Below are 20,602 nucleotides of genomic sequence, written 5' to 3' on the forward strand. Positions count from 1 at the left end.
GTCGTGTGATCCAAAAAGTCTTCAATTACACGCTGAAGAACAGCGAAAAGATTAAAGATCGACGATGCACCCTAGCGCCCCTCTGAAACACACCCCTTTTTCGCCCTAACCTCTTTGGATATTCGAAATTCCTCGGTCGTGGGTTAAATTTCGCGAGGAAAATCTGTCGCGGTGGCGGAAATTCGGCGAAGAAACACGGCGTGCTGTTGCATCCGAATTAAGGATGCATCCACACGCGATTCAGCACACGGACAGTGTCGCACACGCGGAGACTCGTAGCCTTCGGCCACGAACGATAAGCATAGCAGATAGGACGACGAGTTGCTGCGCGCGCACGCAGCAGAACCGCGCGGTTATTCCGGTTTCGATACACGATTAAATTATATAGATATCGCGTAATTGCTCGTATCGTTACGCCGATGGAATTTACGAGAGGCTTGCATGGCTGTTATTGGAATCAAAGTAACAACTTGCGCAGCGCGGATCGGGAGCGACCGCGCTTTTCGACCGCGATTTATGCCGCCATTAAAATGCGCCGACTCGCGGCAACGGGGGCGAGAGAGGTGGCAGCGAAGATTTACAGAACGAGCAGCATCCGTTGCTCCTTGGATTATACTTAGCGTGCCTCTTTGTTTCGCGATTTACTGTGGCGTGGCAAGCGAATTTCCTCAGGTTGCTTGATTTCGATTTTTCGTCTTATTTTTATTCTGATTTGCGATGCGGTGTCTTTGTCGTTCTTCCTCTTACTGCATTTTCGCAGTTTTATGTGTAATAAATAAAAATTCTATAAATTGTAATTAATAATAAGAATGAAAAATTTGTTTTATCAAAGAATTATATTTTGTCGATGATAAAGTACATCTAAAATACGGGGCATTATTGGAAAAATATTGAAACTCGGCTACATTTATTGTCACGTAATTGAACTAATTATATTTGCCACGACATCTGTATATCCTGAAAGGAGTGGGGGTTCGTTAGGCGTATGGAACCGCGTGGCTCCTGGATCTTCACTTATTGTCGAGTAGTCGTTTGTAATAAATAAGAAGTTTGTGATAATTAAAGTGTATTTGTCTAGATTAAACATTCAACACAGTGCATTCATTCCGCCACGCGTCAACAGAAACAATTAGAGTACACTGGTCTATAGTAACGAGTAATCCTTGCTTCCCTATGTATCAGAGGGTAGTATATTCTTTGAATACACTACTGGAGAAAATTTTGATTCGATACCTATATTAACCCTTTGCACTCGAGAGGCGCCATCCAGTCGCCATTTAATCAGATTCTAAGGATCATTGTTAATTAACCCTTTGCACTCGAGAAGTGACTCTCAGTCACCGTTTGTTTTAATGCTATAACTTAAATAATGGATGATGATAATTATATTAAGAACGAAATAAAATTATTCTATTCGTTCGTTTCTCACGCAAATTCACGATTTTCTTTTTCTAATTTTAGCATAAAGAGTATCAGTAAGCTTATAAAAATCTAAGAGCTTGGAATTGCATCTTTATAACGAAGAAATCTTCGAGTCCAAAGGGTTAAATGTTCCCATGAATGTCTTCTAATATAGTGCTCTTCCACTTCGTTTTAAAATTCACGCTTGCGGGTCTGCATCAATCTGCTTCTTCAACTTTAATTCACAGATATCCTAACGTAAATGACTCTACTAGACACCCTTATTCATAGCCTCTGTCCCCTCCATTCCTCTCACCCTTTTCCCATCTTTTCCCCATTCTCCTTTCAAACTTCTTCTTCAATCTTCTACCAATCTCTTCTCTCAATCTGCCCTGCAGAGTTCCGCAACTGTTCACGAAGGCTTGCTTACATAGCAAATAAGAAACAGCTTATTTCTCGGAACAAATATGTATACCATATTGTATTTCGATAACAAGTTGATCGCGATTTGCAGGAAAGACCTCGATGGAAGTGTTCAACGGTACGCGATGGTTTCAAGAAGTTCGAAAGCTTCGAAGCGCGTTAAAGTTCTGCAAGTTCGGGGAAAAAATAGCGAGTTAAAGGGTAGAAAGAAAATTTCAGAAAATTGCCGAAAGAAAAATTGTTAAAAGGTCGTTGAAAGTTCAACAGAAAGAAATTCCCTCTGTTTTTAAGATCGTCGAAAAGATTCTTTGTCCCAAGTTCAGCAAAAATTCTTCCATTTTTCATTGTCCCGATCTTACGCGCTTTAAGTTTGATCCAATGTTACTAATTACTTTTCCGCAGGGCTATTACCGCTCGCAGTCCGCCATTTTGAACTTCAACAAAAATTCCGCCCTTTTTCGTCGCTCTGATTTTATACCCCGTAAGCCGAAGCAAACGTTATTAATAATTTTTTGCAACACCCGCTAATGACCGCGAATTTTAATAAATACAGTCCGCCATATTGAATTTCAATAAAACTTCCTCCTTTAATCCTTTTGTTTATATATACGGTATAATTTGAAACCAATATTTGTAATTATTTGTCAAAAACTATTAACCATAGCAAACATCCATAAATGCAATCGGCCATCTTGGATTTTAATAAAAATTCTTCCTCGTTTCATCGAAACGATGTGATCTTACGTACGATATAAATCGAAATATTTCTAATTATCTTTAAAAGAAGACTATTAATCATGGTAAACTTTCATGAACGCAATCGGCCATCTTGAACAAGGCTTCAACTTCACCTCGTATAATAAAATCCGTGCAGGATTTGGACTGTGCAAGATTACAGACCACGAGTTAATCCGTGGAAAAAATTTAATGCTCTTCCACGCAAGTGATCACCCCAAATCCTTTTACAAGAATAAATTTCGTCGCAAAAAATAACCGCCCCGAATTATTAAGCATCATCCATGAAAACTGACAAAAACCCAGAAAATAGCAAGAGAAGGGGGAGGAAAAGAAGGAAAAAGAAGAAAAAAAAAGGATATTTGAACAAATAGAAGCCTTCCCTCAATCTGCACCACCCCATCGATTATTCCCTGCCCGACTCGCAGTAATCACGCCGTGCCATTCAACCCCTTCGCCCCCTCGAACGCGTGACATTCGTTTCAACCACCCCGCGCTTACTTTCGGCCGCAGCAAGAAGAACGCAACGCGACCGGCACAAAGGGCTAACCGACGGGGCTATTATTATGACCAGCCTCGAATCAGCGGCCGGATCCGCGGTTATTTCCGCCGAAAGGGGACAAAGTAATTGCGGCGGGCATACCGACGATTCCACGCGCGGCTCTCTCGCCTCGCGATTCAATTTAACGAACGAACCTGCGGAAAAACGTGCCACCCCCGGCTGCCGGCAAGGGGACAGAGCATCTGATTTATCGATTCCGCCCGGTTCCGGGGCGAGTTTCATAGTGGTTGGCGAATTTTCGAACGACTCCGTGAGATCTGCTGGCTGACTTAAATTTTGGGAAATATGGGAAATTTGCGAAGTTTGCGATACTTTGGAAAGTTCGCGAAACTGTAAGAAATCTTGTGGGAGTTCGGGAAACTTTGGGAAATCTGTGATATTTTTGGGAAATTTGTGATACTTTAGGAAATTTACGATAGTTTGGAAAGTTAGTGAAACTTTGCGAAATATGGGAAATTTGGGAAATTTGCGAAGTTTGCGATACTTTGGAAAGTTCGCAAAACTGTAAGAAAACTTGTGGGAGTTCGGGAAACTTTGGGAAATCTGTGATATTTTTGGGAAATCTGTGATACTTTAGGAAATTTATGATAGTTTGGAAAGTTAGTGGAACTTTGGGAAATATGGGAAATTTGCGAAGTTTGCGATACTTTGGAAAGTTCGCAAAACTGTAAGAAAACTTGTGGGAGTTCGGGAAACTTTGGGAAATCTGTGATATTTTTGGGAAATCTGTGATACTTTAGGAAATTTATGATAGTTTGGAAAGTTAGCGAAGCTTTGGGAAATTTGTAATACCTTTAAAAATTTGTGATACTTTATGAAGTTAGTGAAACTTTAGGAAATTTGTGGAAGTTCAGGAAATCTTGTGAAATTTGTGGAAGGGTAGGAAATTTTGTGAAATTTTTAGCACTATTACTTTATATTATTATGATACTAGTATACTGTGATCCTGTAGCGGTTCTTAACCTAAGATATCATCCATCCATGCAGAAAATAAAACTAAAAATACCAAGATTTCCCATTAATAAGTTCATTCAGAAAAGTTTCAGTACCAGCAAGTGGTAATCGCAATTCTCTCTTACTGCAACCGAATATCAATTTTCCTCCGTTATTATTTAACGACCTAAAACCTTTTTCCAATCTCTGACAATAAGTCAAAGACAAAAACTACACACAAATCCAACCAAAACCACCCTGAACGCTACCAATTTCACCGCAAAAGAAAAAGAAACTCAAGATCTTCGTATATAATTCCCGCAGCTCGAAATTGTAACCGGACTAAACCGAAAATACACTAGTATGCAACTAGAAAGTAACCAGAATTGCAACTAATTCGCTCAATTCTAAACTCAGCGGGAGGAATCTCAGTCGGTCATTCGGGACGAAGTCGGACAATTTCAATAAGCCTGGTCGAACAAAAGGCACGATGACGCGTTTGTTCATTGCTCGTTTGCATGCCGGTGAATGAAACGAAGAAGCACGGAAAAAGAGGAAGAAAGGAAACAAAACGAAAGGAAACAAAAAGGAGGAAAGAGAGCGCGGGGAAAAAGGAAAACACACGGAAGCAAAGCAGCGAAAGGACACAGCGTGACGGACGGCATGGTAAAAGATGAAACGGCAGAATTGTAATCGTAGCAATAACGGAACGAGTGCGCACGATTACATTCGTTCTTTGTGTCGTTCGCCAGACTGATCTAACCGCGCGATTTACAAAAGAATTGTATTTGTTTCGTCCATACAATCGCACCCTCCTCTTCCCGCTGCCCCGGATAACGATTCAAAACGGAATCCCTTTCTTTTTGAGAACGTAATACCGATTCCGCCTCGTATGCTTTCAAAGACGCGCGTCCCGGTGAAACAAATTCGATGAAAAAAGGGAAGAAGAAAAAGAAGAGAGAAAAAAAAGGAAAATAAAAGAGGAAAAGTGGAAAAAGAGGCGAAGAAACTGGGGAAAAAGGGCGAAGGATTGAAACCGGGGTACGAGCTGCAAAATTAAAACAAAAGGAAACGCGAGGGATGCGCGAGTTCGCTAGTCAAAGTGAGTGATTCTGTTATTGGCAGCGCGAGAAATTAGTCCAGCTATTTTCTAGATGGTCGTCCAGGAACGATAGAGAATAATTTTTAGAGAATTCAGGGGAGAAATAAGCAGATTTGCACAAAATTGAGAACTTAGGAACGAAGAATGGGAAAGAAATTTGAAAATAGGTATGACAGAAGAATATTAATCCTTTAACTGTCACGTCGAAATTACATGTTTCGCTCAGGACGTCACGTGAGATGCACAGCTAGATGCAAGATTTGTTCTAATATTTTCTTGATGTTCTAATAAAAATCTTTAACACTTTGGTTGATTATAAAATACCCTATAATTAATTATAAATAACCCTATCCTAGAAATGGATATTAATTAATATATCAAATTTACAATTACACAACGATGCGTGGAATACCGAAGTAAAATAATTCTACGTCTTAATTTGCATACGATTTCTTGTTTACCGTGTTAGAAATATCGTCGATTTCATGGCAGGAAGTCTTCGAATTACTATTTTCCTGTAATGTTAAAATCTTCGAATGCAAAAGCTTAATTGTACAATGGGGCACTTTTTACTTCAAAGTATCTTCCAATTATATTCAAACTGCACTAACTACCAATTTTCATTCAATGTTGTTCAATGTAGTTTAAGTAGTTCAAGCGCTCCGGTCGCCAATGATCATCGTAGCATCACAGGAAAAATCATGGCCGGTCATATATGACCAACGTGGTAGTCACAGTATCAATGGTAAAATGGTAAAACAAAAATATACAGAGGAAATATTAAATCGGTAATCATAAACAAAATAAAAAACTCATTAATGCTCTTAGAAATATGAATTTGGAGATTAAAATTAATACGAAATTGTATTATTGACTCCGGAATTTAAGATCAATATAAAAGACTTAACTCGTATATCTAGAGAATCGTAGAGAAGTAAGCAAATTTTCACAAAATTGAGAACTTGGGAACGAAGAAAAGGAACGAAATTTGAAAATAAGTATGATAAAAGAATATTAATGGTAAAGTGGTAAAAGAGAAACACGCAAAAGAAATATTAAATTGGTAATCATAAACAAAATAAAAATGCCATTAATGCTCTTGGAGATGTGAATTTGCAGATTAAAATTAATACGAAATTGTATTATTGACTCCGGAATTTAAGATCGGTATAAAATACTCAACTCGTACATGTAGGGTCGTAGAAAATTAAATTAAAATTAATCCGTCAGTGGAGGAAAACATTTTCAAATTCCCCAATAATCCTCGATAATTCGAATATCACATAAAACAGCTCGTCGATCGCTACACTAATTTCAGCCATAAAGTAATAATTTCCATCGCCGCAATCTTTATCCATAATTCGCAAAAGTAACGATAATTTACCGAAAAATAATACCGCGATAAAATATCGCGTGAAAGTCTAAGGGAATGTCGAATCGTCGATTTTCAGCGATTATCGGGGAAATAAAATAAAATAATCGGGATGACCAGTGGACAGAAATAAATGATTAATAAGCAGGAGGAAACCGCGCGAAACGAATTTATTTACGAATAACATTGCTGCCTAGCGAATGTTGAATATTTATGGAATCAGCGGGCAACATTGCGCGCATTAAACGAACACTCGCTGGGAACGTATTGTCCGTGCTCGGGACGAGAAAGCACGATAAATATACTTTTCATAGGGTTTTTCTGCGCAAATGACAGAACGCGTTGATATTACGCTTGCCGCGGGATTTATGCCTTTTTTCCCTCCCGATAAATCCGCCACTGGGCCCCGGTCACACCAGGGAAGAAACAAAAGCGATGAAACCGCTTTCAGCAATGGCGAACATTGTAACAAGCGAGTTTTCAACTGTTCCTCTCGAGTTTTCATATTCCAACGATGTTTAAACAAATACCTTAACTGGGCTCTTCGTTACATAAATATTATGTTATAATTATTCTATGTTATGAGCTAAATGTTAAATGTTATAATTCTATAACACGACGTTCACTTGGGAATTATTAATAATGGAAATTGAAATCAAGGTAAGTACATTTACCAAGGAAAGTTGGAAAACAAGATAACTATTCCAAAATTTTTTAATATATTTCTTTTTCATTTTGAAATATGTATATTGCAATTAGAATCATTGCCAATCTTGTGTTTAGATTTATCGGTAGATTTATTATAACGTAGAATTCAGTACGTGTAATATGAGCTGTTCATTGCACAAATTGATTAACTTCATTTTTTGAAAAATCTTAAATTTAAGTGTCAAAGCACTTGATATAGTCATAACTTTTTATATTTAAGATTTTTCAAAAAGTGGAGTTAATTTATTTGTGCAGTGAACGGTTGATATGTCGAGGATTAATGCACCAAAATTTTTCCTAGTTTAGTATTAAATCAATTTAGTATATCAAATTCAAAATGAGACGAAGAAATAATATCTTATACGTCCATGGAAAATAAATTTCTCTTCGAATATCTCGTATAAAATTTATTTATAATTTTAATATATATGTATATATATTTAAGGGGACAGAGAATATAACAAAATTTGCAAACCACTACTTTGTTCCCCAAGTTTTGCCAATAATAATTTCAATATAAATTACAGAAAGAATCTCAAGTTTCATTCCATTAGTCTCTCATTGTGCCACCGTATTTTGTTTCTCGCGAAAGTGGAAGATTCCGGAGAATTTGCAAAATGGAGGAAGAATTCGACGAAACGCGGAGAACTCGGAAGATTCGAAGAATTTTATGTCTCCGCGTAAAATCTGGGCGAACGATAACTCGGATAAAAAGCGAGTCCGTCGTTCCATGTGTACGGGAAAGTTAATCAGAGGCAAATTTCGTTACGATGTTGCCAACCATGGCCGGAAGTAGCCTGAAGGAAAAGGGAAAAGTTACGTATCCCACGGACCGATTAACATAATTTGCCTACCAAAGGTTTCTCCAACTTCTTGCAGAAACTTTAATGCGCCCCCTCCCCTCTCTCTCTCTCTTTCTTTTTTCCTCTCTATCTTTTTCTTTTCGGCTGTTTCTTTTCATCTCCGGCGAGAGAATTTGCACTAGGGGAAGTGGGTTAGCCCCAAAGTTCGGGATAATTGGCTATTTAGCTCGGAAATAAAAAGGAACACATCGATGGAGAGTAAAGGGGTGAGAACAGATCTTCGATCATGGACGAACCGCACCGATTTTAATCGTTTTTCGGTAACAAACTTTTAGCCACGCGAATCGTCAATTAACAAATATCGCGGTTATTAAATTACAGAGTACGGTCGGTTTCCGCGATGAGAGGGAAAAAAATGGGAAATTTGGTAGGATGTTAAAATTCGATTATTTCGTGGCAGATTAAAACACGAGTAATAGCGTAATTCGAGAGCCAGCTCGAAATCGTTACGAACGATTCCCGATGTTTTATGCGGTATTTAACTATACAGGTAATGTAAAAAAATATTTGGACATGGGACAGCTTCGCGTGGATATTTTTCGGGTATTAATTAAATAATGAAATATTAATGAATCACCGGGTATAGAGGCATAAATATAAATTGCGAACGTAACGGAAGTATATTAAATTTTATATTTAACAGGGAATTATGTTATATCGTATTATAGAATTATGTACGAGTACTTTGTATTCGTCCCGCATGAAAGGTTAGTTCGATCTCCGAGAGGATGGTTCGATACTCACTGTTTGGGTCGTGTATCCATTTCTTCTTATCGCCCACTTTCATTATACGCGTGTCCTCCTGGAACAAAAGAATATTCTCATTAAATCATACGGCTGTAACTACCCTCTTCGCTCTGTTTCGCTAATTTATTTATTCACGGAGGAGGGGGAAAAAGAAGACCTTTGAATCTATTCGTTGCCTTTCAATGGTACCGCGCGTACACACCCTGCACAATTTTACATAAAATCCAATAACGAAATCCTGTCCTATTGTTACATAACAACGAGTAACCCAGTGTTCCACGTAATCAGCAAACAGAGAAACGATAACAAAGCTGGAGACTGAACCGGGAGGAAAGGAGGAGAACAGAGGCAAAGGAAACAATCGCTTTCTGTTCGAGGCAATTAAAGCAAAGCCATTTCCCTTGGCTCGGGTTTTCATGAATTCTATCCACCGACTCATCGTTTTCTCGATGCAAAGTATGCATCGTGAAAGGAACGTAGACCCGCATTTTTAGCTTGGCTGGCATCGAAGGTCGCGCCTCGTGTCACGAAATTCATGCTCGAGCCTCGTTCTGCGCCAAAAGCCTTCGTTTAATGCCGCAACAACCTTCGCTGCGGTCGTACGTAACGCGAAACGACGAACAACGATCGCTCATCACGTGCATAAAATTCAGGGTTGCTCGGCTAAAAACGAGCCGTTTCGAAGTTTAGGCCGAGGTCGTTCGTGGTACCGATACCGACCAGGGGGGTTATAGTGTAGAGGGATATCGTAAAAGCTCGCGTGATAGTTCACGTGCCAGTTCGCAACAATCCGAGGATAATATCTAAAATACCTACGGGGAAAACTGGCTTCTGTACGATTTAGGGAATTACTACTGACCACCATCCTCCCACAACGAGATTGAATGAAGAAGCATTTGCGGAATGATGAATTTCGAAACACCTATTTTCTTTATCCATATTCATTTTTTCCCCTCCATTTCTTGCTATTTTCCTTGATTTTCCATCCCACTTTTTTATTTATTTATTTATTTGTTTTTTAATTCACTTTGCCGGCAATTTTGTGTAGATTGTATCCCCCCCCCCTTTATTGTGCATATTTATTTTTTATATTTATTTTGGTGTTCTTAGTTTTTATTTTCTCCTTTTTTTTTTTAAATTTGGAAATTACAAACATGCCGACTGTATATGTAAAGGGAGAAGAGAAAATTGTGATAGGATTTCCCAACTTGATCACAGAAAATGGTGGAACTATATAGGAAATTTCAAGTTATGAAATATAATGCTTTTCCATAACTTAAAATTGAAATAGAAGAGAAAGTTGTTTGGGAAAACAACTGGAAACTCCAAGAGAAACCAAACTAGTAAAGAGGGGAAATAAGAAGACAGAAGAACAATGAAAAACCAATTTGAAAAAGGCGAAAATTAATTTTTCTATTTACCCCGGAGGAATCGAACCCGGGTCTATCGGGTGGCAGTCGCTGACGCTACTCACTGTACCATCGACCCACTCACCTTACATTTCGATATTTATCGAGCACCAATTCTCTCCTCTTATAAGACAAGCTCCAGTCCTTGTTCCACTCAAACAGAACTACATTTTACGAATTTTTCTCCAAGAATTATCCCATTCAGCCACATTTCAAGTAAGTTCATCTCGTACAAGGGAAAACTATAAAATTCGTATCGCGAAATTCCATATCGATTTACAACATCCATTAACCATAGCACATATTACACATTTTAATTTCCATGCAAAGCGCGCTACGCTTCGTTGCATTACGCTACGCTTACGAGCTCTATGCAACATTTAGCCAAAAAATTCTCGCACTGAACACGATCTCGAATCGCCCATTTACCGCGTTTCCAGAATTTTCGCGAAAGTGGAATTTTTGCTACACCGTGTTAAACATACCCCCGGCACGGGAACCTTAACAAGCATTAAACAACGGCCCAGTTCTCGTTGTCGCGTTTGGCACGATTATACAATTAGAGCGGAATGATATTTTGCAATTAGCAGGATGACGGGACTTTCCGGGCAAAATTTAAAGACGCGAGAAGATGGCGCCACTCGAGCTGTTCCTCGTTTCGGACTTTCAAATTGGCCCGTTGAATCGGTGCAACGACGTGCGGCATAGCCTGTAATTATCATCGAACGGAATAAGGAATAGCTAGCCCGAGACGCGGTGCAACGTCGAATTTACTGCAGCCGGGCTATCGTCTTCGCCAGAAACGAATTCCTTGTCTCTGCGAGTAATTACAGTGATCGGGAACGCTGCTAATGTTGGGCCCCTTGAAATTTATTAGACGCTCCAAGGTTCCGTGTATTTTAATGCGGTCGTGAAGAACGGACGTGCTTCCTCCTCTCCTGTCATGATTTTCGACGTTTAAATGGAATACGTGTAAGTTACGGCAAGATTTTAGTCTCTTTTTAACTTTTGTACCTTTTTTTAGGCTTATACATGGATTTTTAGGAGAAATTCCAGAGTTCACTGTCTTTATATAAATTAATATAATCTTGACAGATGTAACGCTCTCTAACAAATTTCAACTGTTTCTCTAATCTGTAATAACCCATTAGGTAACTATCGTAGAGTTTACTTTTTTGAAAACAAATTCGCAATCGAAATTACTTTGTGATCTTCGATTTTTGAAAATTGTGAGTTTTTTTAAAAGCGCATGATTTTTGGTTAAAATGAAATGTTATATGAAAAGTGAGAAGGTAAAGAGGTTCATTGTAAGGGGGATTTTTCCACCACGCAGTCATTGTTCGTACATTTATCAGGACCGTGGTCATGAGCAATCAACATCAAAATCACCGTTCAGTAGATCATATTTTTGTATGTACATAACATGTTTATATTTCAGAGAAGAAAGAAAAATATATTGACACACATATGTACCATGGAAATTTATTCTATGGAGATGCGAATGCAGTTTCAGTATGTAAAACATGTATAAATTATCAAATTTATTGTTATTAACAAATTTATATTGTTAATAACAAACTGTACGCAACGTATATTTATAATAAATGTGAAAAAATTAATAAATAACTAACTATACTATTTGAATTTATGACGTACATTTGTAAAAATGTATCTAAAATTTGCAAAAAAGTTTATAAATTATTTAATATATTGTTAATAACAAATTAATATTGTTATTAACAAATTGCTCGCGACGTATATTTATAATAAAAGTGAAAAAATTAATAAATTATTCGCTATGAGAGTGGAAAATTAATAATTAATAAAATCGGCCAGATTAGAAAATTTCCGATCGGAGTGGGGGGCTCGGCCGATCGGAGGCTATATAAAGGGCGACGCGACGCCGTTCAAGTCATTTGTCGGTTTGAGTTCCGAAGTGTAACATCTAAATTTTCGTGCGCGAAGGGGTGGGGACCCGAAATGAGGTTGGGACTAGCCACCCCACCCTCATCCCACCCCATTAAACAATCTAATAATAATTTTTTCTTTTAGGTCTAATTTTTTTTGTTTTCAGCTATTAATTATATTTTTTCAGCTATTAATTATTTTCTCTTCTTTCAGATTTTATTTATTCGCTTCTATTTATTTTTATTTGGGTATTCGGATATTTCGTATAATATTCGAATACCTCGTCGTTGGGTTGTTAATGTCTCATCGTTGGGATGTTTATATCTCATCGTTGGGTTCTTTATGTCTCATCGTTGGCTTGTTCGTTCCATTTAATTGATCTTTATGGTTTATATTTGTATATTTGATTTTATTATGTTTCACTAATCTATTACTAATCTTTTGCTTTTCAGCTTTTCAGGGTTTTCAAGACATCGATGCGTGCGTTTAGACCTAAGTAGTTATAATTGGTCATAAGATAGATGCCTAGACTAAGTGTCATGTGAGCGCTATCCGTTCAAAGGTAACCCACCTAACTTGGAGCGAATATATACATTTTCCCGCTCGCTTACCATACGGAACATAATTGTTCTCGCGATAGTCGCGATCGTTCGTAAGTACCGACTAGCCTACGCGACGTACTCTCGTGTACTGGATAAGTACATGCTTCGTAAGTCATCCTCACGACTCGTCTCCGACACTCATTTCCAGCCACTGTCAATCTCGTCAAGCATCGGGTTCCAGGGTGACCCCCTCGGATCAGTGCGTCTTCTGACCTCGACGAGGCGGTCCGCTGCCTAAGTCGTTCGCGACTGGGGCTCGGGCACATGCTGGCTGACGGACTAGTAGCATCTACGGTTAGACCACAGGGATGATTAAGTTCTACCCCGTGTGGCTGGGATGCGAAGTGTCTGTCTTGGCCGGCAACCGCCCAGCAGGGCCCTCGCGTTGACACTAGAAGTTTCACTGATTCAGGGACTAGCCTTGGTCCACGTGTAAGTCTTGGCGAGTGCGACAGTGACTGGAATTGAGCTAGGCCCGATCGGGAGGGTGCCGAGGTATGAAGTTATCTCTGTACACGGGAGTACATCGCCTAGGCTAGTCGGTCTTTCGAATAATCGCGAACTCGTTCGGGCGCGTCGCGATTTTCTATTAGCTCGCGTGTTTGATATTTCATTCCCTATTTTTATGGGAACTTGAAAATATCTTAGCGTTGCGACAGTAGAGTTTCAGTATACCGAACCGAAACCCCTTTTGTAAGACACGAAATATAATAAAGTGTCAGTAGAGTTGTTTTAACTTCTTTCGCTCCAAGTTAGATTAGGGTACCTTTGATACGGATAGCACCAGTAGGCTGCGCCACTAGGGGGCATGTCCGGGTCTCGATGCGTAGCCACCTCCTCGTGGGGAGACCTGGTAATTGGTATCGTTTTCCAAAGAAAAATCTTTGGAAAACGATTCCAAGCTAAGAGCTACGCATGCATTGTTATGTAAATTAAGATATATATTCCATAATATCAATTTCTCTTTGCCGACATTTCTGTTTACAGAACTATCTGCAGTTCGCGACGTTACCTATCAATCGCCATGTTAACTTTGCTCGTGATTCCTCCGCATGAATCAGACAAAAATTGCAAACAAAACTCAAACATCGGGATTTATCGAGGTTTTTCGGTGATCGATTCACGAAATAACAAGCAACGTTAAATCGAATAAGTAACATATTATGTTGCGATTGCATGACTAAAGCTTTTAAGGATTCGTCATGAAAGAGTGATCCTGTAATTGGTCTAGAGCTTGGAACAATACCAATCCTTCAAAAGAATTTTTGGAATTTTTATTCCAAATATATCCGTGGATAAGACATCAGACTCTTAAGAAAACCAATCGAGGTCGCCAAGTGTCAGAATACACACAATGCATTTTGGGAACGATTCGAACCTTTTCTCTTCATAATTCGTTAATCAAATTTCAAAGACAGAAATAAAGTGGAAGCAAAGAGTGACGAAGACAGCGATTACGTTCGACGTGGATGGACGGAGAAGGTACATCTCAGAAATTATTCATCGGGAGGAACGACTGAAACCATCTTGGGTATCTTGGGAATTATTTTAAAATTCATCGATTTTTAGGACAGTCTTCGATTAGCGACTGGAAATTCGTGGCGTCTAAGATCGAAACGAAATAGAACGACATCCTGGACGATATCCCGAGCGATGTCGGAATAATATATGAACCATTCGTGACGCAGGAATAAATAATGAAACTGAAATACGAAATTTCCCAGGGACCCGGGGCTGAAATGTCAGTCAAACGGAGAAACCGGTTGGGAAATTTATTTAAAATTTAATTCGCGACGCGGGTTGCGCTGCAGAGCTCGAGGGGGACTGACAATTTCGCGGAGCTCGAAAGGATCACGCTGCTCTGGTTAAAAGAAGGAGCAATCAAGGCGACGTCCGCCCTGACAATCCTCGAGATCTGCCGCATTTCGACGCGAGTTGCGCTCTTCCAACGGTCTCGAGTGGCTCGTTAATCGCTCCATTTCGCGGACACTGCAGAACGAAAAGGTATATGATGGCGCGTTCAATTTTCTCGCTCGCGAGACGTGAAAATTCGCTTGGTTAACCATTTTTAAAAAAGTTCTTTAAAAACCCGTGAAAACCCAGATACTCGTTTCGTATACCAGGACGATACGAGAGCCTCGTTGATCTTGTCGCACCCTTTCGTTGCTCCGAATAAATACGGAGAAACGTTGGTACCGGAAGCGACCAGCAGATACAGCGTCCCGATTATGGAAATGCCTGTTTCCGCACTGATCAATAATTAATCAGCGACGTAATCAGCTTTCGCTGGGGCCGTCTCGTCTACAATGCAGGGAATTATGTCGCTGTCAATCCGAAAATATGCAACCGAATTATTCGACCGTCTGCTGATCGAGAATTGATCATTTTATATGGCTGAGCCATTGTCGCGATTCCGGGGGCTTGCCCCGAGCATTCGAGGTATTAATTTCTCAAGAAATTACGCGGGCTGCTGGATCGGGCTTGTACGTGCAACGAATTGTTCCGATTTATGGCAAAATTTATGGCAAGATTTGCCGCAAGATTCGGGGTAATTTATATTGATCGTAAGGGAGGTTTTAACTACTTCAATGGCTCGAATATTATAGTGCACGACGCGCAGTGGATTCGTGGAAAAATAAATTTCAGTTTGTTCTGTATATTACACGTAATGAGCTCACTGTGTGGGTAATAAGAATTTTGTGGAAGTTAAGTACAAGCTTATGAAATTTGTTGCAATAAGAAGATGTAGGGACGAAAATTTAAAAGGAAAGAATTCTCAAAATTTATAAAAGATCACTGATTAATATCGACATTTCCTTTTCGTTTAATATTATTTTTTATTTATTTATTTATTTCGTAATTTCGGTTTTGAAAGGTGTCCGGTTGCCTTCTACATTTTGTACGTTTCCACTTAATTTCTAATCTTATGAGTTTTTAAATTAAATTTCATTCTTATATTTAAGTTCTGCTTATATTTAAGTTAAACTTAAATGTCCTGCTGTTATTTTTATTGCACTTTTCTTTGGCATCTGTTTTAATTGTTAGTCTCTCCGTTTCCTATGGTTTTTCTTCTCTTTCTATTCCGCTTTCCCATTCCTCCCTCCGTCTCCTCCCTCTTTCCACCTTTTCGTTTAATATGCATATCGAGAAAGACTACGTTATATATAGAATGATCTAATATTTATGATATTAATTTAATACTAATTGAATTTAATTTAATTTAAAAAATTCAAGCATTTCAGTAAATCTATTAATATTCTGAAATATATTAATTCATGCAGAAAGTATGACAGTTTGACAGATGAAGGTAGGTGGAAAGTTGATGAAGTTACCACGAAGAAGATATTTCCAATGATTCGTGTACATTTTCAGTGGATAAAATTAGTCTGAAATTAATTGAAGAATTTCACGCGAATATAATTCCTTTTCGTGATCTTGTTTAAGAAATGGAGACGAGTTTTTTCCATTAAACTTGCTTGAAAGATGGTTCGCGACAGTCATAATCGTCCCACGAACTTTCAGCAACGAACAGAAGGATCGAGAATGCTTTTGTTAAAGTCACGTTATACACATCATAGAATTTAGTGCAACAATGCAGCGTTGTAATGCAGGTAGTCGCATTGAATCCTCAACAAAGTATGTTAGTTAAACAATGTGCCTTGGCAGCAACGTGCAATTGCGTTACGTTAATAGCGACAACTTGTACCGCAGACCTCTAAGACCTCTAAGAGCTAATTATCCCGCAAACAATACCTTTGTCTCGTACAAACCTACCTAGCCTTCCTAGGCCAAAGACGTTAAAATTTCCATTTACAAAATTCCAAAACTACGTATCTCATTAGTCCTTTGACGTTCCCTAACCTAACCTCTTTCATTTTCCAACCAGTCGTCGAAAAATAATTATATCGAACCTTTTTTCGCATTAAATCAATTTACAAAACTGTTTCGTGATTAGATTGAAATACATTTATCTTAAAATACAATTTTAATCGAAGCAACCGAATATTCGTCAACGATACTACAAAATTCCAAAGCCACGTATCTCGTTAGTCCTCTGACGTTCCCTAACCAAACCTCTTTTATTTTCCAACGAGTCGTTGAAAAATAATCATACCGAACCTTTTTTCGTATTAGATTAATTTACAAACCTGCTTCGTGATTCGATTAAAATAGATTTATCTTGAAATCCAATTTCAATCAAAGCAATGAAATATTCATCAACGATATTACAAACTACAAAACTACGTATCTCATTAGTCCTTTAACGTTACCTAACCTAACCTCTTTTATTTTCCAACGAATCGTCAAAAAATAATTATATTGCACCTTTTTTCGTATTAGATTAATTTTAAAAATTGCTTCGTGATTCGATTGAAATAGATTTATCTTAAAATCCAATTATAATCGATACAACCGAATATTCGTCAACCTCATTAGTCCTCTGACGTTACCTAACCTAACCTCTTTTATTTTCCGAGTCGTCGAAAAATAATTATATCGAACCTTTCTTCCTATTAGATCAATTTACAAAAGTGCTTCGTGATTCGATTCAAACAGATTTATCTTCAAATCCACAACGATATTACAAAATTCCATAACTACGTATCTCATCAGTCCTTTGCCGTTACGTAACCTAACTCCTTTTATTTTCCAACGAATCGTCGAAAAATAATTACACCGAACCTTTTTTCGTATTAGATTAATTTACAAAACTGTTTCGTGATTCGATTCAAACAGATTTATCTTAAAATCCACAACGATATTACAAAATTCCAAAACTACGTATCTCCTTAGTCTTCTGACGTTATTTAACCTCACCCCTTTTATTTTTCAACGAGTCGTCGAAAAATAATTATACCGAAGCATCCTTCGTATTAAATTAATTTTAAAAGTTGCTCCGTGATTCGATTAATATAAATTTATCTTAAAATCCAATTTTAATCGAAATAATCGAATATTCATCAACGTATCGACTAACGAGTAGCCATCCGCATAGAGGCGCTGCGATCGAGCCGTTCCTAGAAACGCTTAACAGATCAAAGACAGTGTTCAGCGGATAAATAATCGAACACCGTGTGATCCCATCGCAAGAACTGATAAACCGACATACCACCGCGAATTGGACACGCGAAATCAGATATTGCCAGCCTCGCTGTGCCAATTGCGCGTCTCTGGAATTCCTCATCAAGAAACCGAACGCATTCGACTCTCGGTTCACGGATCAAATTTTCGTGGTACTTAACCCCGTGGCCCGTGGGAGATCGCGTATCGATCCGGGCGAATTTAACAAGGTTGTTCGCCGGATGCAGGAGAATCTCATACGAGTGGATGTGTGTCATTTCAGCCGGCTGGCGCAACCACCCCGCGTCGTTATTCCGTTACTCCCGGTCGAGATAACCTGCCACTTTTCGCCCCGCGAGTGAACTGAATTATTCGTCGAGTTGAAAATGGCCTTTCAAGTCTATGAAGGACTGCTTTTAGCAGCCGGCTTCACTCGTCGAACCATGTGTGCGCATTCCTGGCAACGCGGGAACGCGTTAAACAGTTTCGGGCCGCGTTCTTGGCGAGACGAGCGCCTGATCCTTCCGGTTTGGTTAACCCTGTTACGGTTCTCAGAGCTTTCTCCACTTGACGAGCAGTCTTCCGGATTTTTGGAGTTTCCGGAATTTCTGGAATTTCTCCAGCGGCCAGTGGTTTCGCTAGAACTATGGGAAACGAGAGCTACGAGAGGGTACGGCGATAATTGGGTTCATTTTTCTTCGAGGAGGATTCGAGTTTATGATACGATCATATTTTTGCTTGATCGACGAGCAACTGGAAAATTAGCATCATTTTCTTCCACGAAGACTTCAATCTGTGGAATGGCGAACAGGGAGAAACGAGTCCATACGCTCTAACGACAGTTAAGTTCGCTTCCCCCGGGGAAGATTAAGTCTGACGTAATTATCTTATACATGTTTCTTCGCCCGGAATCGGAAAGTTTCTAGGATTTTCCGGAGATTGGACGAGAACGTTATCGGATCTAACTTCGGCAGTATCGATTCGGCAAGCCACGTTGCAGAGAATTCTCAACGATCGTTCCACGGTGAAGATTCGATTTTTATCCGATGCTATATCTAAAGCGGTAAAACTAATTTAGGAAGAGAAGCGATTCGAAAAATCCAGGCCTACGAGAATAAGTAGAAGCGGATCGTTGTTAATCAGACATTTCTCAGGCAGACAAACTCAGAGTTAAACCTCTAGCTTCGAAGTGAAAAATATAATCCCACAAAATCCACGAATTCGAAAGAACCACGCAGCCAAACCTAACTAATTAATCCCGAATCTAGTAGACCCGACAAACCTCGTTCTTCCTCGTCCCGTTTCGCGCCCATCGCGCCCGATTACGCTCGCCGCTCACTTCATTATCATCCCGCAGGACAGAATATTGGTCCCAGGCCAAGTAGGCCGATCGTCGTCGTTTAACATTCCCGTTTCATCCGTCTTCCTTCACCTTCGTCTATCCACCTTCCTCCTGCAACCGCGAATTTAAATCCCTTTCCCACGAGTCCAAGTCCTCCTTCCAGCGAGTTCAAGTCCCTCTTCCCTCGAGTCCAGAATCCAAGTCCCTCTTCTCTTGAGTCCAAATCCCCCTTCTCTCGAGTCCAAGTCTCCCTTATCTTGCATTCAGGTCATCCTTTCCTAAAGTCCAGAGTCCAAGTCCCCCTTCTATGGAGTACAAGTCCCCCATCTCGCCCAACTAGGTCCCTCTTTTCTAGAGTCTAGAGTCCAGAGTCCAAGTCCCCCTTCTATGGAGTACAAGTCCCCCATCTCGCCCAACCAGGTCCCTCTTTTCTAGAGTCTAGAATCCAGAGTCCAAGTCCCCTTTCTTTGGAGTACAAATCCCCCATCTCGCGCAACCAGGTTCCTCTTTCTCGAGTCCAAATCCCCCTTTCCTCGAGTCCAAGTCTCCTTTCCCTAGAGTCCAAGTCCACCTTTCCTCGAATCCAAGTCCCCCTTCCCTCGAGTCGGGTTCCCTTTCTCGCGAATCCAAGCCCCCTTACAACGAATCCAAGTTCCCCTTCCTTCGAGTCCAAGTCTCCCTTGCCCAGAATCCAAGTTCCCCCTGCCTCGAGTCCAAATTCCCTTTCCCTCGAGTCCAAATTCCCTTTCCCTCGAGTCCAAGTCCCCTTTCCCTCTAGTCCAAGTCCCCTTTCCCTCGAGTCCAAGTCCCCCTTCCTTCGAATCTCTAAATGCCAATGAAGGAGTCAAAGATCTCGGAAAGAGAGCGAGAAAAAGGAAAAGGAAAGGGAACTGGGCCACCAACCGGGAAGTTAGACAATTAAGCGTGTTTCCGCGGCCATGGGGCTACTTGTTCCGAACTTGTTCCGAACGCGTGTCTGGCTTCTCTGCACAGGGCGAGCCACTCGTCGACGAAACAAAATATCGAAAACAGCTTTATTTAGACGAAATAAGGAAATTGCAGATTGCCTCCTCGGGAGATGGAGATGGAGAGGTTTCACGATGGCCGGGGAATATCTCTGCTCGTCGTCTGGACGTCTGGAGAAACGACGGCTGGTAGAGGAGGTTAAGAGAGGTTGGAGAGGCGCCAACTGCAAGCGTCCCGTAAAAATGGCGCCGCTGGCGGGGTACGGCATCGACATTTTTATAAGTCGATTCCGCGTACGACGTCGAGCGTGTCTACGGTTTCCTGCGAGGATGGCAAGGGCCAACTGGCTGCACTGGAAATTCCGCACGGACTAATTGGCTCACGAACTTTTCCAGTTTCGCGTTTTCGCCAGCAACGTTCTGCGTAATTCCCACGTAATTGTCCTCTTTTCTTTGGGATATCATAATC

At 39.9% G+C, this 20,602-nt stretch overlaps 1 protein-coding gene across 1 annotated transcript in view; it reads right to left on the reverse strand.

The window, feature by feature from the left end:
* The window catches only part of LOC108552403 (uncharacterized), a gene marked incomplete at its 3' end in the record, with an annotated part of 119,804 nt that extends 110,907 nt beyond the window's left edge, over positions 1 to 8,897 (reverse strand). The window contains exon 1 of the mRNA XM_017906916.1: positions 8,844 to 8,897. Coding sequence (XP_017762405.1) covers positions 8,844 to 8,886 — 43 coding nt within the window. The remainder of the gene's footprint in view (positions 1 to 8,843) is intronic.
* Positions 8,898 to 20,602: the final 11,705 nt, after the last annotated feature.

This window comes from Eufriesea mexicana, unplaced genomic scaffold, assembly GCF_001483705.2.
Source record: "Eufriesea mexicana isolate 0111107269 unplaced genomic scaffold, ASM148370v2 scaffold6565, whole genome shotgun sequence".
NCBI lineage: Eukaryota > Metazoa > Arthropoda > Insecta > Hymenoptera > Apidae > Eufriesea > Eufriesea mexicana.